This window comes from Gallus gallus, chromosome 3, assembly GCF_016699485.2.
Source record: "Gallus gallus isolate bGalGal1 chromosome 3, bGalGal1.mat.broiler.GRCg7b, whole genome shotgun sequence".
NCBI classification, from domain to species: domain Eukaryota; kingdom Metazoa; phylum Chordata; class Aves; order Galliformes; family Phasianidae; genus Gallus; species Gallus gallus.
In genome coordinates this window covers 19,394,384-19,420,426 of record NC_052534.1, presented here as the reverse complement: position 1 = coordinate 19,420,426, position 26,043 = coordinate 19,394,384, and the positions used below count along the sequence as shown (strand labels likewise).

At 33.7% G+C, this 26,043-nt stretch overlaps 1 protein-coding gene across 7 annotated transcripts in view; it reads left to right on the top strand.

Annotated features, from left to right (window-relative positions):
- Positions 1-26,043, top strand: part of SPATA17 (spermatogenesis associated 17) — a 189,531-nt gene that overhangs the window by 10,188 nt on the left and 153,300 nt on the right. For 6 of the 7 annotated variants that reach the window (XR_005858125.2, XR_005858126.2, XM_040697417.2 and 3 more), the window contains exons 4-5: positions 1,887-1,937; positions 8,212-8,315. Coding sequence is in view for 5 of the 7 variants with exons in the window: in XM_040697417.2 (XP_040553351.1) it covers positions 1,887-1,937; positions 8,212-8,315 (155 nt within the window). In the remaining 2 variants the exon portion in view is untranslated. The remainder of the gene's footprint in view (positions 1-1,886; positions 1,938-8,211; positions 8,316-26,043) is intronic. The other variant, XM_040697418.2, reaches the window with a different exon arrangement.

Sequence of the window (26,043 nt, the reverse complement as noted above, 5' to 3'; positions counted from 1 at the left end):
TGTAAATGTCATAGGGAGGTAGATTTGCAGAGCTCATCAGTACTTCACTAAGTTCAGGGGGAAAGGGAAAGTGATCCCACTTTCTTTCAGTACCAATGACATAAAGAGCACAATGATGATAAGTTAGGTTCTGCAGTGAATTAGCGTGCCTTCAAACCAAAGCACTCAAGGCCTTCAAGTGTGAGGAAAACAAAAAAGTGTGAGATTGGTTAATTTAATCACTGATGGAGAGAAACCCCTTATCATATTTAAGCTATTTGGTGGTACTGCAACTCTTACATTCTCTTCCAAGGAAAGAAAAGATGAGATTTAAAGCAAAATTCTACCAATTTAAGAACATACTTAGATGTGGAAAACATCATTTCTTTCCAATATCTGCAGTTAGCATCACATCGAAAGTAGTTACGTAGAGAAAAGTGAAGATAGACCCTGCTATTTATTCTAATTCATACATTTGGAACTGTGATTCCCTCAAATATATAAAACATATATAGATATACTTGTGTATATGCATATACATATATAAGGGAAAGGGTTTTTTCTTTTCTTTTTTTTTTTTTTTTTTTTGAGATTTAGCAGTTTTGCATTTTTCTTTCATATAGGAAATATATTTACTCCTGTATCTATTACTAGTAGATTGGTATGATATTAAAGTGAGCATTTAAAATGCACCTTAATTAAACTGCAGGAATTATGCCTTGCTTAATGTAATGAAGAAAGAGAATTTAAAATGAAGTAGCATCATTGTGTTCATTTGTAAATAACATATTGCAGCCAACTGTTTCTTAATTGCCCAGACTGTTGATAAATAATCCAGTCCTGCTGCTCTCCACAGACAATTTGCTTTGGATCAGACTAGGCAATTCAAATAACACTAATTACAGTGAAACCCTTTTATAGTGAATTCCTGTTTGCCATGGGGGAGAAAATCACTATATCAGGGGAAAGCACTTTTGCCTTTGATTTGTGTCTAAAACATGAGAAAAACATAAAAGCTGCATGTTGTGCTAAATAAAGGACATACTCTTGCATTCAAAGTACTTATATTTTACTTTTTATGATACAATTGTGAATTATGTTCATTTTGCATTTGTAATTAGAGGGCGGAACAGATGTGAAAGCTTAGTTTAAAGTGATGTATCCATTAAAATAACCTATGCTGCCAAGTGATTGCTTAGTATAATAGGGAATTCGTTCACTATGAGAGGAATTCTACTTTATTGGAAGGAAACCAGGACTTCAGGAAATGTTTTCTATATCAGGGGATTCACTGTAACATGGTATCATTGTATTTATGATTTTATGATGTTAAAATGAATATTAAATGAAACAAAATTCCCAAGGATTACTCGGGAGACAGCTAAGTACATAACATTTAGTACAGATGGTTGGAAGGCACAATTTTGCTCCATCACTGCATCCGTATCCTTGAACGATTTCGACTGAAGACAGCATTTCTTTGAATTTTTCATTAAACCAGACGTCTTGAAATATGAATTCCTTTTATGTTTCTGTGAGTTTTGGCTAAAAGAACCCCAGTGAATAAATCATACAATACTATGTGTCACCAGCACTTGTGAATATTTCTGCTTTGTTATTCTACTCTCAGTAGAGCACCATTGATTATCAAACTCAGCGGAGAGCATTTTATGATCATATATCTCCATTAGCTCCTAGTTTGACTACCATAGATTTTTCTGGTTAAGCCTGCATTATGTATTAGGAAGCCTATCTCTTCAATACAAAGTTTGATTTTATTCTCTCTAAGCCTAGGACTCTTATTATGTATTATGTATAAAGATTCTTATCTTTTATATGTAAAAATAGGAGCACTGTCTTTGTGTTAACTGAAATGTATGCCATCTTTTTTTTTTCTTGATTCACAGACAGCATATTTTATTATGAAGATGAATTTCTACAATGAAATGGCTGTCAGGGTAAATATTTCTTCACTTGTTAAACAAATGAAAAGTCAATTGTGCTCCGAATTTGCTTTTAATAAAATGAGCAAACCAGAATAATACACACTTGATTGATATGCTGATGGCAACAGCGGGAAATAGTACATAGTTAAAAATTAAAGTTACTCTCGGTAGTCTGGGTTATATTTGAAAACTGTAGCTGAATTGAAGGCATTTCTGTGTGTCTTGCCCCATTTAAATGTTGTACCTTACCATATATGATGATAAAACAAACACTCTGTCTGGGAGTGTTCTTACAAATGTAGACATTTAAAATTCTGACAAACAATAGAAGTTTAATGTTCATTAAAGTTGCTGTGCTTATTCTTTCGTTAATACATTACAAATGATGCATCAAATGTCAGAAGAGTTACTTTGTACTGGATGAGTTCACTGCCAGACATAAGTTAGTGCTGCTCTGATCTCATTGATGATATTTTGAGTGATTTCTGCCAGATGAAGAAGTGAGTAAACAGTCCTTGAAGTTTAATAAACACATAGTTGTCATGGGAAAGCTGCAAAATATATTAAACTAAAATTAACATTTTTTTCCTGAACTCTGGAACCATATTTGAACAAATAAAGCAAACTAGGTAAGGACATGAGATAATCCTTGGGATGAAATCTTTTCGCCTCCTTTACTACTTTTATTTTGTGGGGGGAAAAAGAACAGCAGCAACAAAATCTGTTTTACTTTAAACGCCCGTATCTCTCCAGGCAATGCAGATTACATTTTGGATTCTACCAAATGTAGGGATGTGATGGGGTTAGAGAGTAACCCAGAGGGATTCTTATAAAGTAGAAAGATTCCCTGAACTGTGGCCTTTCTTGTCTCCCAGATAATTCAGAATCAAAAGTTGTGTCATTAGATTCCCATCAGGTTTTTGACTTGGTGGTGTTTCTCTCAAAAGCACAAGAATCTTACATTTAGTGCATTTTAGAGAGCTAACGGTATTTTACAGCAATCTAATTGTTCAAAAATGCACTCATTTGCTTTAGTTTACTCTTTAGTTAGCTGGCTTGCAACTATTCCATAGAGAGTAAATGCTATATATTCATGCAGTTAAAATCAGTGGGAAAACATATGGTGCAAGTCCTCTCTCAAAAGTTAGCTGTGTACTTTTAGAAGGCACTTGAAGACCAAATTTCAAAGGTAATTACATATTCTAGTCAACTAGTGTTTTGCATTTGGTCTTTCATTTTTGAAATTGAATGTGTTCTCATTCATTTGTAATGGAAATATAATGTTGAATGATTAGGTGATATAAATCTTCAAAGTAGCATTTTTTCAGTTGTCCTTTTCTTTAATGGAAATTTAAATCAGTAGAAAACAAGAGACCATTATTTCATTGCAAATATCAGAATCCAATTCTCATCTCTCTATATCTTTTGCAGCCATATCTACAGAGCAGATTTAAAATGCTACAATTCTGGAACACTGAATGTGTTTTTCTGCCATTATCTGGTTATTGAAGAACTAACTGAAATACAGAACAACAGCAACTAAGGCCTGTTGAGTTTGTGCAAGGAAATTGTATGGCCAGAGTTTGATTTTCCTAAGCCAACAGTGCCTTGCATCCACAGATAATGGGCTTGATTCACAATTAAAATGCCTCAGTGTTTTGAAAATATAGCAATAACTGTGTATATTTTTGTATTAGACAACTTACTTTTGCTTCATAATATTATTGAATGATTTATTTTGGTTTCCAGTCACTGGTTGGAAAGACATTTTTGATTTTGATATTAGAATTATTGCACATGCTCATAGTTTTGAAGTCAGTCTACATCTCTGTCTCCCTGTATTGCGTTTACTTGTAATCAGAACTGTCAGTTTCACCCTTGTAAGTTAAAAGAACTTGTTTTAATTAATTTTACTTTTGAGCACTACTTTGCAACATGATTCTCTCCCCTAAAAGATTTAAGATGCTATAAATTTTCGGCTGCAAAAATAATCCCTGGGAAAAGAAATATTTTCATGAGCAGATGGCTTTTGATATATCAAGGTTTTGCCATTTGTTTTAGTGCTTAAAATAAACGTTATTTATAAGACCACTTACATTTTGATGTTACTTAATGAGGAATATGCATCATTGATTTGACTAGCTTAAGAGGTCATTTAGAACTTGCCCGTTAACAAGCTGTAATCTGCTGAGCACACAATGACTTTGTTTAAAATTATCTGTTCAGTGCTGATCAATGACAATAATTGTTTTGTACCAATCACTGTTGAAACTTGCTAATTACTTTGAAGGGCATACACACTTGCCTCTTTTTTTTTTTTTCCCCCCAAGAAATTTTAAAACATTCACCTTGGAATTAAAAAGAAATATAGTTGCAGTACATTATAAGTCACTCCAAAAGTAATGCCTCCTGTTTATTGCCCTGGAAACTGCAACAGACACAAATAGCACAATAACACAGTTTGATAGAGAAAATTCTTGGCTACAAAACACTGTTTTTCAACATAGTTACTACCATTAGCTTTGTCAGTTTGCCAGTGATGAACAAGAGCCTGCATACCGTGCTCATAAAAATCTCACTGGCTGAGGTAACCCACGCTTTCAGCCACTATGATAATGTCATTGTTTGGAAAATGTTGCCCACATTGTCCATGTTTCATCAACCCAAACAGATGAAAGACAGAAGGCACCGAAATTGTGATGTCACATTACCATCAAAATAACACTTGTCCTTTATTATAAAAACAAACATTTAGAATGTTCAAATTACAGATAAGAGCATCATCGGCATAACTGTGTAAGGTTCTTTTTCCAGAGAGATTAGTCTTCAGTCTTCTGATTTCTGACACATATAATTAGTGAAGTAGAAATCAACAAGCGCTACTCCTAAAGTAATTTTATTATGTTAGGCCACAACAGCAGTGGTGGATGTTGGTGACATGGCAGTAGAGACTGAACCTTCCTACCAATATTCCATTACATTTTGTTGCTGCAAGACAGATGGCAGCAGAGGGGCAGCTTGACAATATGACGTCTGACATGGAAGTGCATATGAAGCCCAAGTGGAATTGAATTCCTCCATGTGGAAAAAATGGCATCCATTGACGTTTATCAATGCTTGCCAAACATTTATGGAGACCAAACAATGGCTGTGAGCACAATGAATTGGTGGATAATGTGTCTCAGCAGTGGTGACAGCGATGTGAAAGACAAGCTGCTTACCGTGTGGTCAAGTAAATATTAACAGCATGCAGGCTCTTGTTTATCACTGGTGAAAATGCATAGCTAATGATAGTGATTATGTTGAAAAACTGTGTTTTGTAGCTGCAAATTTGATCTATCAAATAGTTTTATTCTGCTTTTTGTAACTGTTGTAGTTTCCATGGAAATAGACAGGAGGCATAACTTTCAGAGCAACTTATGTAGCCTAAAATAATTCGTGATGTAATGCAGTGTTTCTTTCCTATGATTCATTCAGTGAGGTCATTCTAGACAGAAAGCGGTGTAAATAAAGGTAGAATGTGATGTTTAATTGGTACTCTGAGCCTATTGAAGATAATTATAGGTTTATACAATTTTACAGTTTTATTGTCTTTCAGTTTGAGTTTTGATCCTTTAACCCACAAATATCCAGTTCTGCATTTATAGCTGGAAGGTGAAGACTGTCAGAAATAGTTTCAAAGGGACCGTAATCCTGCATTAATGAGCACACAGCTATATGGGAGCCAAGTTACTCTTGTTGAGAAATATTGAAGCCAAACAGAGAAACAAAGCTAAGATCCTTATTCACATGCAAAGGATTTTGCTTAATCCCACATCTCTGAAGGCATGCTCATTCTTTCCTCTTTCTATATCCCTTTTTAAACCGATGCACTTGTGTATGAGAAAGAGAGTTGTAAAGACTATGAAATTTACTACAATTTTGTGCAAAGAAAGCATGTTTAGTGTGAACCTTTCTTGCTCCTATGTTCAGCTGATTACATAACATTTACTTATATCAATGTCTAGAGGTTTGACTCTTTTTTATGTATTTATTAAAAACAAAGAAACAATACATAGGTTAAAGAAAACACCAACTTTTTATATTACTTTTGAGTCTCATTTAAGAAGAGAGGAAAAGCATGGTGATGCACAAAGGGAATGCTGACACTAAAAGTAAATATCCAATTATTCCTCATACCTTTAGTGAATCATTTTACTTGTTTTGTGATGTATCAGTCAAAGACTTATTGCAAGCTTTCTTATGATACTTATTACATCTTACATAAAGAGATAATCATAACTGCACCACTAGGTATCAACAGTCTAGATTAAATTTAGATTAAAGCCTGTTTTTACTTTAAACAGTAGTTTTATCTTTTGTGCTTGAAAAATGATACCAGAGACAGTGTTTAAAATTATGCAGTTGTTAATCTTCATATAGGTGGTTCCAGTACATTATTGTTTTCAGCACAGAAAATGGCGGCAGTTGCAAAATTGCAGTAACTTTTGTCTGTTACCATAGTTAGTCATACAGAGTTTGACTGCAAAGGAGCTGGAAGAAGTAGAGACAGTTTTGCCTGTTTCCTAAAAGCTCTGCTAAAACTTGAAGAGGAAGTCACTGTGAGCAATGTCTGATTTGTGATTTGGGCAAGTGGCATCTTTTTTTTTCCCTTGCTTTCTTTCCCAAATCAAGCACAATTCATGATTCTCTTTCTGCCTCTTCTGCATTATGCTACTTTGGAATAAAAGTTAGGGAAAGAAAACAGTCAACAGCAACAATAACAAAGTAGCAGAAAATGGATTTACTCCACTTACAAGGTTGTAGCTTGGTTCTGAGAAGAGTTGATGCAGAAGAAAAGCAAGAAAAACATTCCTTGTAGATACAGTGAAGAGTTGCATTTCTTAAAACATTTAGTAGCCAGAGGCCCAGAAGAAAAGGAGAGCACTTGGCAAATCTGAATGTTCTTCTTTTCAATGCTTCTGAGGATAGCTTCTAACCATGGAGTTGCTCCTTGATAGTAAGACATCAGACTGTTTTTATTTATTTATTTATTTACTTAGTAGATTTTGGTATTCTGCTGTTATGTCTAATAAGATTTCAAAGCTGCAAAGATCACGAGGTGTGAGCTGGAGCAGGAATAAAGTAAGGCAGAACTGAAGGTAGAAATTGAGAAATTAATTTTGAAATGCATTTGAAAGCAAAAGAAAGAATACAAAGAAGAAACTAAAGAATATTTTATAGGTAGATAAATTCAAGGGTGGAAGAATGTAAATAAAGAGAAGTTCAGACACTGAGGACAGAGGAAAAGATTGTGAATCTATTTTTGAGATGTACTGATATAAAATACACTGATCTGTTACAATATAGATAATGAAGGCTGAAAACAGCCCTCAGAATGACTGAAAAGAAGTTATGTTTTCCAGCAGCATCAGTACATGTGATGCATTCCGGAGGGATAGATATGACTAGCAAATGGCAGTAGTGCTACTTAATGCTTCCCTTCCCTTTCCACCAAATATATAGCCAGTAAACCTGTAATCATTTCAGAAACATCATAATTAGCATTTTCACATATGATGGAAGGTTTAAACTGTTTTGTTAAACTAAATACTTGGGGAGAGCCAGGCTGAATTGTCTTTTTTTGAAACCGATGCATTTTAAAATGTATCAAGCTGAATCCTTTCTTATGAAGGACACTACATAATTTCTGTTCTTACTACAGCATCAGAACTAACTACAGATAAAGAGGTTTCCTTTTCTGGTTTAAGCTTCATCTGTTAGGCAGAAGGAATAGTATTTTGTGAGAAGACTGTAATTAATGTGTAACAAGTAGACATGCATCATCTTACATGGGAAAGACTGACAGTTCGTAAATGATGTTTTCAGAAATCCTCATTCACTGAGTTACTGGGAGGCTTCCATTCAGTTTACCACATATCCAGAGCACAAAAGAGTGTAAAGATGCTGTAACTTCGAAAAAGGGCACCACTTCTTTTTACCATTCTGACATGAAGCAATGCCACAGCGGCAGCAGATGTTTCTTAACAACATAAACAGATGCAACATAAACAGTTACTTAAAATTGGATATTATTTGTTGATGTTGGCATTTAATAGTAAATTCATATCACCATTTAACTTCAATATGTTACATCTTACCTGCATTTTCTTCACTTAAAGCTAGTGGTGCCTCTTCTTGATATTGCTTTTAAGGACATCCTATTCTTTGGGAAATATAACAGTTATTTCATACACATAAAAAGTTTCAATTTGAAATATACTAAATAAGTTTTTATTTCTTGTAGATTCAGAAAAGATGGAGAGGATATTATGTCCGAAAATATACCCATAATTACTATGCACTGAAGAAGTACCTGGAAGCCATTTCTCTGAATAATGAGATTGTCAGGTAAAGATAAAAACTATGTGGTAGAACCTTAATTTCCTTTTCTTTTACTTGGAAAAAATGATGTTGCTAATTAAGCTATTTCTTTAAGTGTAGGATCCCTTCCATTAACAAATATATGTGTATGTTTCAGCCATCGTTCTCTTTAATTCTAATCCTATGCATGTTGTGCCACATCCTGTTCTCATTTTGACTGTTATGAATTCTAATTTCTTGGAATTACCTGGAAATGCCTGGCTTTCTTCTCTTCTTCATTTGCTGTCCTGATATGTGACAATTTCTACAGATAACAGAAAAAACAGACAAAATACTCACTGGCTGAATGGAAGTAATACTTTCTCATTGTAAATGAAAGAGTGTTGGACAGTTTTTGCTGTACAGAAAGCTGAGTCAAATCTTCGCATATAAATATAAGGAATTCATATTTCTGGAAGTCTCATGTAGGCCGCATGATAGAGACAATTCAATCAGAATTCTGTTACAGGAAACAACATATGCCATTTCTGTATGTAAAGCACAAATTATCCAACTTGCTTAAACGCTACGTATTAATTTATATTATTTTTGCACAACTATTGTTGGTGCTGTTAGTGTCCTCTTTGTCATAGCATTGAAATAACTCCTGCATTACATTGTTAGATGTAATGAAATATACTGATAACTGTCTATCCATAGTCTATTTAAATGTATTTTTGCACAGAACGTGCAATATTACAACTCTGCAGAACTAAATTTAAAAAATCTCTTCAACTGTATCTCTTCAAAACATCTGTCGTATCTTCTTGTTCAGAATTCCCTAATATTTGTTTCAGTTCATAAAAAAAAATAATATATATATATATACATAGTGCTTGTAATTGTATAGATATTTTAATCAGTGCGTTTCTTTTCTTTAACAGGTAAGGTGAATGGTATAATTTTAGGTACTTGAAACTGTGTCAAAGTTGGCATGTATGAGCTCTTACTTGGCTATTGGTATATTGATATTCCACTAATTTGAATTCTGCCTTCTGAAATTCAAACAATTTTTTTTAACTATCAGATTAAAAAATAAACTAAATCTGTCTTTCAGATTAAAAACCAAAAAGTTAAAAATGAGTTTTCTGGAAAATTTGGTCAAATAGACCATATCCTTTCAGTTTTAAAAATTCTTCACTTCTCAAGTCCAAACAAGACCTGCTGAAGTAATCTTTTGCTCAAGTATATTTGAAAACTAATATGTATATTATCTTCAACATTCTTTTGATTAAATCTAACAGATGCTTAGTGAAGATCAGGTGTAAGCCCTCAGCCAAACAGATTTTTCCTGTCATTGGGCTAAGTTGCTGCCAACTGCTTTGGCCCCAAGGTGGCCCAGTGTGTTTTCTACCAGGAATACTGAACAAGGTAGAAGAGGGATTCTCTGCATATTTCCATCCCCTAACGCATCAAAAGGGAGAGTACAACTTCATTGCTAATAGATATCTCTGTAGATATTAAATATGGCAATTTATATTGTCTGAAATTAAAGGAGTACATTTATGAACTGGCTGAATTTTATTCCAGCTTCAGCATTATGGAAATGTATATGTTTATGGACAGAGCCCCTTGTTACACTTGTGCATTCAGATTAAGCTGCCTTTGAGTGTTTCACAGCTCAAGAACACCAAGAAACAACAGAACCATGATAAATGAAGCAATGCAATTATTTTATCATTTCTTACAGCTACATTCATCAGAGTATAATGCCTTAGTGCTGTGACCATGAAAGTAAAGAACTAAGTTTCTCCACCAATAGTACTACAACCACAGTAAAAAAAAAAAAAAAAAAAAAAAAAAAGATTTTTAGAACTTTCATAGTATAAAAAATCAACCAACTACACAACTACAATAAAAAATCAACAAAAACCACACACTATAAGTTTGTCATTTCATAAGTTTGTTTAAGCTGTATTCTTTCTGAAGGTATGCTGTAGTCCTAAACTGTGCTGCAATATGTTTCTTAGTCTTCTGTAAGAATGCTAATAGATTTTTTGTTTATCAACAACAACCTGGAATTACATTGCAGGTCCTTTCAAGGTATGGTTTTACCTCATGGTCACCAGGACCAGAGGTTGTGCTTTGTTTTCTCTCCTTTCATTAGGGAGAAGCCTGTACAGAATTATCACCCATTTCACAGGAAGTTACTGTAGAATTTTGGGCATTCTGTTAGTTTACAGCCTGGTATCTTATAGGAATTACTGAACAAAGTTTGTTGCCCTCTCTCTTTCCTCTTTCCCCAGTTTTTTTTCTTTTTTTTCCCCCATACAAGACATTTCTTTTACAAGGGGGTAATCTCATCTGATATCCACATCTTTACCTTCCAGCTTTAATACAAGCCGGCCTTATTTAATAGCTGCCCTCATTTAGTAACTGGACCTTTATCATTTGTCTTTACTGTGAAAGTCCCAGGAGAAAGTAAACTTAATAGAAGCTGCCCCAGTTTAAAGCCATAGAGGGATGTAATTAAGTTTAACAGAAATTGATTTAACAGAAATTGACCTAAAATATAATTAAATAATAATAGTCATATTATGTGTGAGTTTGCACACCTTAACGGACTGCTTATCCTAACCTAAGATGCTGTTTTTGTAAGAATTGGAGATAGCTGTTTTAGCTCCCAGACTGGCTGAAGAATAAAGGGTAAAACCAATACGTTTAACGGCTGTAGAGTCTTCATAGAGTCCTTAGTTAAGATAAGAAGTGATTCAAAGAATCCCTTGACAGATGGCAAAAGAATGAATTTGAACACTATGTTCTGTCTTCATAAGGCCATAGTCAATTTTTTCTTTACATTTGTATTGTTTAGTTTCGGTGTAACTTTGAAATGAGTTTCTTAGTCCTAAATTCTGAAATTTGTACAAGGTTTCACAAAGTCACAGAATGGCTGAGGTTGGCAGGGACTTCTGGACACCATCTGGTCCCACCCCCCAGCTCAAGTAGGGCCATCCAGAGCAGATTGCCCAGTACTTTGTTATGGGAACTTTTGAGGATCTCCAAAAGAGAGACTCCACAACCTCTCTGTGCAACCTGTAGCAATGTTCCATCACCTGCACGGTAAAGGAGTGCTTCCTGGTGTTCACAGAGAACTTACTGTGTTCCAGTTTGTGTCCACTGTCTCTTGTCCTGGCACTAGACGCCACTGAAAAGAGTGTGGTTTTAGGAACTTCTAAACCAACCAAGTGGGAAACAGTCTTTTTTTTTTTTTTTTTTAATAGAATTTTGCTATGTAGATTTTTGTAATAATTCTTCATATGTTGTAGTCATTTGTATGTAGTCATTTGAATAAATGCCGATACATACTGTATTCTGCCTGAATATGGATTAATTGGATGGTTGCATACATAAATGTATTAAAATTAATTCAATTATTTCTCATTAAAATTACTATATTTCATGTTGAGGAAAAATACTTTGTTTTGAAGCATTCTTAAAGCTACATTTAACATCTCTGAGACTTGGCAAAATTGTTGCAAAGGGAAATATGCCAAAAGCAATTAGCATAGACTGTAAGTTCATATGATATGTTAGAATTTTGTTTTATGAGAAGCAGTTTCCAATCCATAATAAGCAAATGAACGTCGCATAAATTAGCATGCTGGTGCCACTGTATCAAAATAATTTATGGATAACGTCAGTTGTCCAACTGTGTGATTAACTTACAGTTCTCTGTCTAAGGTTATCTACACACTGGCCTTTAAACTACGGTAAAGCAACTTTGCTGTATGTCAGGTGTGCAACTGGAGATAAGATTTTGGGATGTAGTGCTCCTTTTGCTGATGAATGGCACCATTTAGTTTTTTCCTAGGTATACAACTCAGTAAGATAGCACTGTCAGAAAACTAGCAAAGCAGTGGCAAGGTACTGATGTAGGGGGTTCTTGTATAATCAAGGCAGGTAGTTTAGTCTTTCTTTGCTATTGAATAGACACTGAATTGCATATAGCAGACTAAGACCAGAGTCTGTTTTTTGCAAGAATCAGAGTGTATGTAAACACTGTTAACTCGTGAATTTCACACACTGAGAAGATTGACACCAATTTTTTCTCTTTTCTTGTTGGCTCTCATAGTGCAAAGGTCTTGAGTGTGGCCCTTGTGTGTGACTTTCATCCAAGTTTGACTATCTGTTCTATCAGCAGATTTAGAATCACAGTCATCATTAAAGCTTCTTCAGATAATGCCAAGGAAATAGATAATGAAAAGTGATATAAATCACTTACTTGGTAATACATATATTTACAAATCCTTTATACAGTCTAATTTTTTATAATCTTATTGAACGGTGAAATACAGTAGTGTTGTATGTTGCTGGTGTTCTAATGCAATATTTAGCTTTCCTGCAAATATGCTTAATCTCGTAGCATGGAAAAAAGTAAGAGTATTGAATTTATTCTTGATTACTGGAGCATTTCTGAGTTTTATTTACTTTTAACATGACAAGCACTTTGCTTCTTAAAACTTTTGAGGTATTGCTGTTCTCCACAAAGAGGGCTTGAAATAAATCATCTGTTGTCATACTAATACGAGGAGAACTTGTTCAGCCTCCATCTGTCTGATCCTTTCTGATAAAGATAAGTCCAGGTGCTGGCTATTTTCTCAAGTGTCAAAGTATTTTGAAGAATGTATATATTGTCTTATAATTCAATTAAAATGTTCCTCCTCATTGACTGCAGAAGCAATTGATTCCGTAGTCTATTTTCAATTAGTGCCAAAGCCTTTCAAACAGCTCCTTGGAGTTCTTGAAACAATAAAAAGCTCATTTTTGTAATGTTGTCTTTCACTTTATGCTTAATTATCTAATTTATCTTCAACCCATCTTCTTTTTCTTGTCTTCAAAGATATCTAAAGGAAACAGATTATAGTTTTTAAATTATTTGCCTGTAATTAGAATTTTCTGAATGTAAACATATCCTGTCAGCTTTCTCTGGGAGCCATAGAAACAGTGATGAGTGCCAAATATGCTCTCTTTCATTTGAATATTAATCTTGAGTGATAGTTCCTGTAACTTGAGCCATCAATGCCTTTTCCAGAGAATTTTAGCTGTAAATGCTAGATGTGATGGGAAACATAGAACTAGAATCACTGAAGTTGTTCTTGGTGATTTGATCTAGTTTCCTGTGAATGATATCAAGATGCTTGCACTAACTTAAGTGGGGATGAGACCTGAGAAAAGCTTTAAGAGAATCATTCTAAAGTGTTACATGTAGTTAGATTATCTACAGTCATGTATATTGTTATTGCTGTTCCTTCTTAAATGTGCTGTCCATAAATCTATATTTCTGCACAGATTCAGAGCATTAAAAAAAAAATCCATGAGAAGTTAGCCCATTTTCAGGTCTTCTCTTTACCTACCTTTATAGATATTATATGCATATATGCATATGATTTTATACAGTATATGTGCTTATATTCCTATAGGATTTCAATAGTGCATTTTGTAAACCAAGACTTCTTAGATGAAGTTTTTTCTTTTTAGTTTGGTCATGAAATTGAAATGAACTGGCTAAAACTATAAAACAAGGAATATCTTGTTTTAACTGCATAGGAAAATAATTTCTGATTGCACTGAGAATAAGGTAGGAACCAATATGATTGCACAGAAAGCTAAATAGCTAAATTTCCAGTGCAGATTCAGCTAGACACACCCCAGGTGTGTCTTATTCTATATATGTCTCTTTTGAGCAAGTGATATTTTAGCCAGCTCTGTGTAATATAGAACAACTTTTTCAGATAAACTTGAATAACCTAGGTAATGTAAGCAATTGGTTAGACTGTACTCTTTAAAAATATGAAGGCTGTTTTTTCTCATGTATTTTTGTATAGCAGTAAGCTCACCATTTGGATTAAGAGGTTAAATATTAAGCTTTATTTCACCTATATCTAAAGCAAAATTTTTAATCTGAGTTTGTAGAATGAAATTTTGGGTCCTAACATTCAGTCACTGAGCTGCATTTATTTTGAACTAGGTGTGTTAAAATTACTGAGATCTTATAAAACATTTTCTACAGACTGACTGATCCTAGCATTTCATGTTGTCCTACAAAGACAGGTTTCTCAGTTTTATGTTTTGACTGAAGTAGGATCTTTGCTGTAAAATAAGTAGAAAAGGGGAAGAGGTACAGTTTCATTAAGCTCTAACATATCATCGTCTGTCAGGTAGGTCTTGTTATGCTGTCCATCCTCATTTAACTATCCCACAAGATCTCTTAATGAAGTTAAGCCCCAAGTTCACTCCAGTAATTCTGTGGCAAGAGTTTGTGCAATGTAACAATTCATCACTTGTCAGGAAGGCACTTTTAGTTTATACATTTAATAAGGGCATCCTCTAGCTTGGTTAATTAGAAGTGAACAGTTTGCATATTTACTAAATGCGGAGTGTCATTGCCACCACGGCCTATTGCCTACATGAATTATTTCTCTATCTGCAATAAACAGCTGGGTAATTATTACTGCCATAATCAGATAAATTCCCTCTGTAAGGCTTTTCTTACATGGCAATTCTTTGAACTCATCCAAAGCTGAACAAAATTTATGAACTCCAGCAGCTAGGCCACTTTTTCATAGTCTAGTGTCCCTGTTCCCTATTTCAAGGACATGTAGAATACTATAAATATTGTGTAAATTAGGAGTATAAATATGATTACCTAAAGATTACATATTAATAAACTTGATTTTCAAAATACAATTTTCAGTTTGTAACTGATTAAATTATAGCAGTTCTGGTTTTATCCAATTGTAGAGACATGACAGGCCATCTATATACAGGCTATACTCAGTTATCAGGGAAGAGCTCTACCACTTGAAGACTAAGGACTGGAGAAAGTGTATCAATATTTTTTCATGCACATTTTGGAGAACTAGAAGTGTCATCTGTTTGTGACACTAGAAAAATGACATTTTATATGCCATTTACTCTACTTATTTAAGGCAGTACATTTGTTCCTAAAAAAAAAAAAAAAAAAAAAAGTGGTCCTTTAGGTTTGCAACTGTTGGCTTAATAATGAAGCATAAAATTTAAATGTGTGAATTTGTTACCTTAGAAAATTAGATATTTTGTTTACTAACACAATTTGTGTACAAACTGCTAAGTAACTAATCTTGCTCTACACTGTCCAAGTAGTCCATCTTATATGTATTTTCATCTACAGGTACATTAGTGAGTATTTGATTTACACATAGATCTTTTGCAGAATCTCTTGGAATTTAGCTTGTTTTTCTGTTTTCTAAAGAAACAAAAGAAAATCAAAAGGCATTACTCTCTCTCTCTCTCTCTCTCTCTCTCTTTTCTCATAAAAACAAAAAAAAAATTGTCTTTTCTGTTCTACTGATGGCCAAGTTTGATTTTTTTTTCTTCTAGTGATGCTCAGAATACTCTTCTGCTCTGAATCAGATGGTCTAGTCTAACTTCAGATCCATCAACATCATATCCATCAACAACAAATTTATAACAATATTTATTTTAGTCCAGTAACCTTTGGTTAAACATGGCCTAGTTTGATTTGATATCTGCAAAAGATAGAAAATACGATTTGTATTCTACTGCAGAAGTTATCTTATGTCCCATATTTCTCTACTGAATTGCTTTAATTTCTTCTTCGAACCATTGCTTATTTTTATATCCTCTTCTGATAGACCAAGAACTCCTTTAATATCCAAAATCCATATAGTAATATAGCCACTTTTTTGTTTTCTGTTTGATAAATAAATAAAAATAACCAACATTTTTGGTCTGATGGATTGTCAGTTTGTGTATTAATTTATATACCTTTTCATCACAGGGTCATAGAAAATGTTCAGTTCTGTGAATCCTACTCGTAATACCCCTCTAGAAGCCATAGTATAGTTCCTCATACTGTGAGCATGATTTTTTTTAAGTTGTGCAAACCGTTTCCCTATTGTTATCCTCCTTTCAAATTCTTCATACTCTTCACCTTGTAGGGATAATTACATGAATCCATTAAGCTGTTTATCCTTGACAGTGAAGCTAAATCCCACTTCTTTTACCTTGAACTTCATGGTTCCTGCTGTCTTCAAAACAAAGCAGCATGAGAGTGTTTAACAAAAGCAACATTTTCAACCTTTTTTCTCCAATTAGGCTATTCTATTATTGTCCAATTTACTGGCCAATTGAAAACATTCACAGCTTCATCTAACAGACTAATCTGATCTTCCAGGTGCATGGCACCCAAAGTGATCCAGTACTCATTAGCCTGCTTGTAGTTAGTGGTTGAAGGCCTCATCACCATTCACATTTGGACTTAATTACTCAAGAAAGGATCTAGTACTCCAAGTATAAAATTATATGCTTAGGTATAGACAATAAAATAACATCAGATGTACTCCTTAGGCATGAATAATTGGTTAAATCTCTAATTGACTGTACTGTTTTATATAGAAGAAACAAAATTTCAGATAATAGACTTTAAGTCTGAGTGTTTCATCACCTAAAAAATGTCTGATTTTTGAGATCTTGATTACATAACATTTTCAGAATAGCACTGCTGAATAATTGGAATCTAGCTGATAATTTCATATTGCTAATTAGCCACTGCTTTGAATTGTGCTGCATATGAGTAGTAATGCAGTACTTAAAAATATTAGATCTCTCCTGAAGTGATTACATTTTTTATATTAAAAGTATCTTTCATAATATCTTCTGTTATCTTTCATAATGGTTTATGCTTCATAAGAAATGACATCACAGATGCTCAGGTGGACACAAACTCTATACACAAATTTATATGGGAATTTGAGAAAGCCAGCAGGTACAGTGAAAATCATTAGAGTGTTGGGAGATCTGGCATTACTGCTGTGCTCTACATAATGGTTCAATATATAAAAGCTCTCTCTGCCTTGCCATTGTAAGACCTATTTGACGTGAACAATGTATACCAAACATATGCACACTTTTAAATATCAAAGTAAGTAAAAAATGTGAGTCAGTCACAGTCAGTTCTCGGTCAAATAATTGCTTAAAGCCTTGAGAAGGAAAAGCAACTTAGCTGATGACTCTTAGAAGTTATAATGTGTTTTTAAATCACCTTGTGTTGAATACTGTATATGTTGCCAAGTCCCATATATTAAGGTAAAAGAAATATGTACATGTATATATTGTCATGCACTGCAGCAGAAAGGTAAAAGCTTAAATGAGTGTGTTCTTGGATTAGGAACAACTTAGCTGCAACTACATAGCATAGCAGTGTGCTTTCCTGTAGTTATTACTGTGCAGATGGTAGCATGCACAGTCTGCTGGGAATTGCAGTGCCAAAAAATAACAGATACTTTCACATTATATTCACTGAGAACTTTCATTGGTAGCTGGCTATCTTTGGACGTCTTCATTCATATGTTGCAGAAAAAAATAAGAACTTGACAGCTCTCTTAGCAGCTTAGCCCTGACACGGTGCTAGAAATGACCACTGCTGCTGAACTGCCATTAGAATAATTTGTGTGTCAGGGCTGTGTAATCCATTCAGGACCAAATCAGCTTTGTTACCCCTAATTACTAATTTCACTATTTAGACTAATCAGGCTGATTTTTCATGACAAGCACCCACTTGAAAAATGAATGCCTGCCCATAGCTTCCTTCTGCCTGTTACAGTTAGCTATATTAGTATAAAACTGAACAGAAATCAAGTTGAACCAGCATACTTGGATACAGTTCCTCAACCAGTGGAAACTTCAGTACTGTCAATATGCTTATGCTGCATCCATAATGGGTGAGTTTATAACTGGAAATCAAAATAGTTAAGCTAACAAAACTTCAGTGTTTAAATCATGCCTTTTACAAAAAATGTTTTTAAACTACATGACATTTTATGCTGCTAATGAGTAGGAATTAGAATCATCCTAAGGATTTGTATACACAAGGAAAAATATTTAGACCAGTATGTTAATTTTACGTATTTCCAGAAAGTTAAATAATTTAGTAGCTTTTAAATAGGTGTAAGGAAAAATCCTATATGAGTTGAAACCTTAATTAGAAGATTCTATATACTGAATTAAGGAAAGTATTCCCTTTTTTATTTATAAAGTGGCTACGTTACCAGTAACTTCAAAAGCCATTGCGCTCTGTTGAGTAACTGTGCAGCAGTGGAAATTGGAAGGATAAGAAGGGTACATCAGTCTGTTCTTTCCTATCAGCTGATACATGCTGTGTCCTGATCTCCTGATCTGCACAAGGTGTTCATTCACTGTATGCCCTTCACTGCTATGTTCATCACATTTCCTACATAGCATATTGATCACACTGTAGACCTTGACAGTTGAACTGGTATGTCGCCTAATTCCATTGGCAATGTACACTGTGTGATTAAAGAAAGGTGGGCAGAATGTGTTGTGCTGTGCACAAATGATAATGGGATTTTAAAGTGTAACAGATTTTTTTTTCTTTAAAATTAATAATTACAGAATCCATTGGATGTTTTTGCTTTTCTCTGTTATTTTTATTAGTTTCCTGTTCACTGCACTGCAATGACAAATCAGTATCAGTCCTCCAAATTTTGAAGAGACACGTAATTGTTAAGTTGTCAAACAGACTGATACAATTAGTTTTGTGATAGGTGTTTATTGGACCTCATAGCTCTAATAACTGTCTGCCCCGTGGAACATCTGTTGCACTGCAACTTGAGATCAAACATTTTAATCAAGCGATTCTGTCAGAATGCACATGTGTACTGCGTGTCCAGGGGTGCAAGCTGCCTCTCACTTCCTCCTGCTGCCTAGGATTTACCATGGTTCTAGACACACTTTCTGATCTCTAAAAATCTAGCATATGTGCGCTTGTGCATATCATATTGGTAGAAATAAGTTTAGTTATATCATTTACACAGTGGACATAATTTTTATATCCAGATCAGATGATCATGTCAACCTGCATAAGTTCAACTGCTTGTGTTGGACTTAAAGTCTCTACAATGGAAACATTTTTTATTTGGCAGATTGGATACCTCCTCGGAATAGACACTGACCTTGCTGTTTGAGTCTGCAGAATTTCTAAATTCAAATTAGAATTTCAGAAAACTAATCCACTCTGCCAGACAGATATATCCTTTGAACCTAAAATCTGTTTTGAACATCAGTATCTCTAGTTCTTCTAGACTGAAATATTAACAAGTCCAGGATTATAATTTAATTCTAGATGAACACACTTGTTATTCCTATAAGTAAACTCTTCCTCTGCTTCTTTCTGAGCCACATGCTTTCTTAAAAACATATCCAGATTATTAAAATTCCCTCATCCATTTTCTCAGCCATACAGCACTTGTCTTCACAAGACAGCACTGTGAATACAACATACATAACAGAATCAAAAACTGAATATCCTACAGTTTGCTGTCTCTTACATTAGTCTCTATACATAGTCAATTCATGACAATTCCACCAATGCTAAGAATTTGGAAAGTATGTTCCTATTTCAAGTCTTCTTTCAAAACCATATATTTTTATTCTATCCAGATAGCTTATTTGCTGATATTTTCTTCCTGAATTATATTTTAGACAAGTAAAATGCATGCTAAACTGCAATCTTTGGGTGCCTTTAGAGCTTTATTGCTTTGTTTGCATATAACAAGCTTAAACGCAACCTGCTCCAACCCCTTTGGAGCAATTGCAGGTAAGCTGGAAAGCATTTCAGTCTAAAGGCTCCCCAGATAGTTGACTATTAGTATCATAATTTGATTGTCACTAGCCCACATTGTTTGTAAACTGTTTGTACGAGGTCAGTAATTTCCTTTACAAGCATAATCACTTGTGAGAAAATACCCACTGATGCAATGGAGATCTGACTTTCTCTTTACATCTCCATTCAGCTCTCTTCAATAACCTTCAGCCATTTGTGTACTGTCACTAGATCTCCATGAATACTATTAGCGTAGATTTCTCCTTTTCCTTGATCCTCTATAAACAAAAAGGCATGGAATGACAATTGCTCCTATCTCATCTTTTATGTTTACTGAATGGTCATGAGGACATTCTGGATACATGTGTGAACACAGGTTATATTGCTGAGTATTATGGTTTTAAGCATAAAAGGCCACATGAACAAATGCACAAGGCAGTAACACATAAAGGCAGCACATGCATTACAGTAATGTAAGCGGTCATTCTTAACAGAGAACTCGTCAGTGCTATATGAATATAACACCTTTAGACACTTCTAAGTATTACTTCTTGTCTGAATCTCTTGCATAATCCATTGGTTTCCAGATGTTTGAGAGCTGTTAAAGCTGTTATTTAAGCTTTTTTTGTTTACTTTCATTTCAAGCTTCTTAAATGTTGAAAACTTTAGAAAGTAGCACACATCTTTATGTTGTAGCAAATCACAGCTTTAAAATACTCAACAATATATATATATATATTATTTTTGCAAGATTCATGTGTCTCAGCACTGGATATTATGTAAATCAGAGCTGACTTGATTCTTTTTTTTCAACAAAATGGTCATATGCCAGAATTACTCTGAAGACTTTTTGAGTTTTCTCTTACCGAAAACAATGTGATTTCATCATTACAAAGAAGCAAACACCCACCCTTCTATTAAAAAAAAAAAAAAAAAAAAAAAAAAGCCACGGTGAATGTGTAAACTAATGCATATATCTGCAACCAATCTGCTATAAACGTGTTAATTTTATACTAGCTAAAATCTACCTAGCAAAGTAATGAGCTGCAGAAGCACTTTCTGGACCTTTATCACTTTAAGTTTTGTTACATTTCAAGCATATACACTCTGAAATCCTCTCTGTTTCCCAGCAGAAAGAACAGTGTTTATCACTGCATTACCAATGAGTGGTTTAAATTTCAGCTGTGTGAATAAAACTATCTGGTACATATTTGAGAACAAATAATATACTTTTAAGAATGGGTTTATCCCAGATTTCACTGGGCAAGACTGCACAGTTGCAAACATCACATAACGTGGCAGTACACATCATAGTGGAGAGGTGAAGGGGGTACAGAGCCTTTCTGCTCAGTAAATCTGAACAGATTCATTTAAGTATTCTGAACTAGGTTGAGGATGATCAAGTTGTCTGACACACGTAACGCAAGAATGTAGTGTATGCGTTCTGTTAAAATTCTGCCTTTAACGTATAGAACTCTCTATAAACTACTTGTAAATCCTGGTCTCCTCTGTCTATATAAACCCCATTTTTTATCCAAGTATAATAGATAAAAGTAAAATCATATTATCATGGCAAGTCACATTGTATTCTCATATACACCAGTGTAATGTGAAAGTAAGTGGCATGCAGTTGCATACCAAAAGTGTCGTCCCACTAATTTCATTTTCGGTTCCATATTCTCTGTTTGAGGAGGGAGGATGATAGATAGTCAGGAAGGTAAAATTGATTTAGGTTTTCTTCTTTTATGCTAAGATCACCTACTGCTATTTTCCTGGAATTTTATGATTTGTAGTCTGAACTATTTAAAATCACAATAACTTTATACTCCTTCTGGGTACTATTGATCAACTATTGATTTTCCTGGATTCTCTTCTGTTTAATAAATATTACAATTTTATTATGGTTATCTCATCAAAGGGTCACAGAATTTCAGTGGAAGTACAAACAGAATGCAATTCTTTGATGAAGTTAATAAATGTAGGTCAGTGTGAATTTGTAAAATGTTGCAGTTCTCTGCAGAATTATGAAAATCCGTATATTGCTGAAATCATCACTTCAAGACCTTTCCAAAAGTGCCAGGAACAATATTATGTGTGTATTTTTAACCTTTATACAGACAGCAGGAGTACTGTCAACCAAATTTGCATCTCATAGCTGGAACCAGCACTGCTGCCTACTGCATAATGAAGTATCAGAATAACAATAAGTTACCTTGTCATATAAAAATGTTTTATTGTCAAACTATATAAAGCAAATAATTTTGTCATTAACAAATCAATAGCTACTTTACAGATTTCTTACACAAGATCATTTTTATTTGTTTTCTTTGAGCACCTACATTGATAATGCTATGCTTGGTTTCAATTACTTAGAGTAATCCCTATTACAAAGAAAATGCACTTTGTATTACCCTACATATTCACTTTTTAAACAAACAAACAAACAAACAAAAAAAGCATGGTAAACTTGTGCTAATTAGCACTGATATTCTTTGGATTAGAACAATTTTCAGGTCATGATAAAGCACTATATTTGTCAAAATGTACACATTTCCTCTAAAATGGTATTCCATAAAAATCTGTGTGATAGAAACTCTAGTTAGACTAGGCATACAAGAGAAGCCAAGTTTGTAGGAAGATACAGTAGATGATGTTAAAAAACTTAGGTATGCTTTAAGACAATGAGAAAACTATGTTAAAAAATTACCAATTTTTTTAGTTGTAAGTTAGTTTAATAAGCACTATTATTCCAACTATGATCCATGTAAAAGACAGATTGTTTGCGAAAACAGAACAAGATTACTAATTAACCTAGAACATGTTATGCATTTATAGAACCCTTTTTCTCTCATCAAATTTGATGCAAATCAAAATACTTTTCCATATTCAGTTATCCTCCTTGACAGTGAAAGTTCATCCTGAAAGCAAATTGCATCCAGAGTGTGAAAGGATAAAGTTATTGATCATACATGGTTGCTAGTATTCCTAATATCAGATAGTCCCAAGAAAGCATTGTTTATTATTGCTGATTAAACTTGAGTTATATATGAACAAAGAGAAAGCTCAGTTTAATCCAAAGATCATTTAATTTCATGGAATTTTCTACTGAATGTAATGGAGTTTGGAACTCCATTTGGAAGTCCAGATTTATGTTCTTAATATCACTTATGTTTATATACTTTTTTCTGTATAGTAACAGTGAAACTCACTGCACAGTGCATAATCTGTGGTTCTTGAACTGCTCACATATGAAATGGTATATTCATATCCTACCACTTCTTGATTTCTTGATTTTGCTCCTATTAAAATTCTTTAAAAATACAGTATTATTTTCTGTTGCCCCTTAGAAGTGAATCATCCTGGGAGCTCCCATCCTCAAGTCAGTATTGTCTGTATATTCTGTACAACTGTACACAGCAGTATTACAGGAGATAGAAATATTTAGCGCAACTAACAGGAAGTGTAGGCTGCGAATGTATATTGAAGGTTATTTGTAACTGCTAAAAACAAACAAACTTTTGAAAGATTTCTGGCGCAGTGTTATTGAAGACATGGGTATCTGGAAAGGATCTTGATAATTTGAATTATAGTACTATCTAAAAAGATCATGAATTGTGTTGAATTTCTACAATTATTTTTTACTTTTTGTTTGATTTCCAATTAATTATTATTACTTGTTTATTTTTGATTTCTTTTTAATTTCATCACACGCTGACTATTAAATATTTCCTGAAAATACTCTGGTAAATCCAGTTTAATGACAACGGGAAACATTTTACATCCCATTATTACTACATCTGTAACACACATTCTAAATAACAAAGCTTCCATGTTCACTCTTTTGAAATAAGTGCATAAGAATCTAAGAACATGATACTAAAGCTAAATAGATTACTGTAATCAAAAAAGAATAAGAAATAGTATTAAATAAGTAAAACAGATCATATGTTCTGATATTGAAAGTAAAATGGCAATTTTTTTTTAAGTGATACTATATGCATTTTCTATTAATCCATTTATTTATGATTGATTGATATAGAACAAAGAGTATCCAAGTAAAAATGCTTATGTACCTACAGGCAGTGACTCTGAAATCTGTACCTTAAGGACAAAGAAAGGTCGCCAATCTCTCCAACTCCTAGTTCTTTGTCAAAAATGGACACAGTTAATGAGGTTTGTTTGGTACAGCACAAATTCTCAGACACAGATAGAGATCCTTTCAATGGAAACAAATTTGTTTGGCTTTACCAGGTTACTTAGCGATTAATAATAGCCTTGAGATGCAGGTCAGAAAGGTCATCGTACCCGCTTGCCAACACAATCTAAAATGTGCAGCTAGTCTGGCTTTGCAGGCTTTGAGGCCCCAAAACACTATGCATAAAGTAAAACAGGCTATTTTCCAACTTCTTTTTTCATATTAATAAGCAATTTTCAAGAGAAGGGTGGCAAAATGGGGGCCATGCCACTCTAAGTAATTCATTTATTTTGCAATTTAATCTTATGTTGGAAAAAAATTACACTGCTGAAAAAGCATAGCATGGTGATTTTTAAACGTCAGTGTGCTTCATAAGTAACCTTGTATGAAATATTGTATTAGCAGCCTTTAACAGTAAACTGCAACAAAAAATATTTCCAGAGTTTGAAAGAGACCTATACATCTTTTCTGATGTTTAATTTATTTCCTTTCCATTCTATTTTTTCCTGTTACATTTGAAATAAAATGTGTAAATAGTTAATTTTTTACTTACTGTAGTTGATAAAAACTTGAAAGATAGCATGAAATAAATAACAATTCTATGCTGCAATCAATTTCTATTTAATAAGTCTGTCTTTCACATATGTTGATGAACCTTTTTAATGTTATGATAGTTCAAATATTAAGAATAGATCGGATGCACAATCTTAAACACACTTTCCGAAGTAATATGGTGTTCCAACAGAGTTGTTCATAGTAGCAAACTTACTCACATGCACTCTGTGGCAGGATTTGGATTTTGTCCTATTGTATCTTATTTAGTATCCACTGAAACGAGTGAGACTATTAACGTGGGCCTCTTCAAATATGTTTTGCTGGAATATTTGAATTATCCAGATATATTAATAGTGTATTATCATTGTTTTTATTTTCACCATATACTCAAATGCTTAAAAAGAAAAAAAGATACTAGAATTTACTCACCTAATTAACTTTAAAACAATCTCAATGCTTGACTGAATATATTTGGTGTCTTTGGCATGCCAGTTAATTTGAGCTAGCCATTTCTTAATAACAAATGTAACAAATGTTAATCAAACTAACTTTTTTTTACCCGGGTCAAAAATCCATACATGTGCACTGCGCACAGTAACACAAAATTTTCCTTCTTAGAGAACACTAATTCTCTCCGCTGTTTGCATAATTTATGAGAAACCTCATTCTATGAAAGAAGCCAATACGGTGGAATCAATGGCCATTTTCTTTTCTAAATGTTCATTTGAAATCATGAGTTCTCTCCATTCTTTGCCAGCTGGTATTAGGTACAGTTCTTTAGATCTTTTATGATGAAAAAATGTCCTATAAGCTATTGACTACATCCATTTAGTTGACGCTGTTTTTGCAAACTTCTTTCATACGCTGCCTCACGAGACAGTTATGTTTATTTTTCTTGTTGTGGCCTGTACCACTGCTATCAGACTAGAGTATAAAGTGACCTGTGCAAGAAACTTAATGCTATGGAAACTCCTCTTTTTAAGTACATTGCCGCATAAGATCCTTATATCCAGTTCTCTGTGCGTAAGTATTCAATTTTACAAAAGGCTCAAAGGTCTAGGAGAGAATATCAACTCTTATCCTGTGTTTACTATGCTTTTTCATGTCATAAGGTCTCTCCTGTTTGCAGATCAGATGTCACAAAGCACTAGTTGAAACATAAGTGAACAGCTTCTATTTTGAGACTGACAGAACATTACTAATCTAAAATAAATTCTAGTTATAAAAAAAAGTCAAATGAAAATTATTCTGAAAGACAATAAAATATCTATAAATTTTAGTTTATCAAACTATTAAAATGAGGATTGACATATTCTTCAAAGTAATAACTGAACAATATGAAC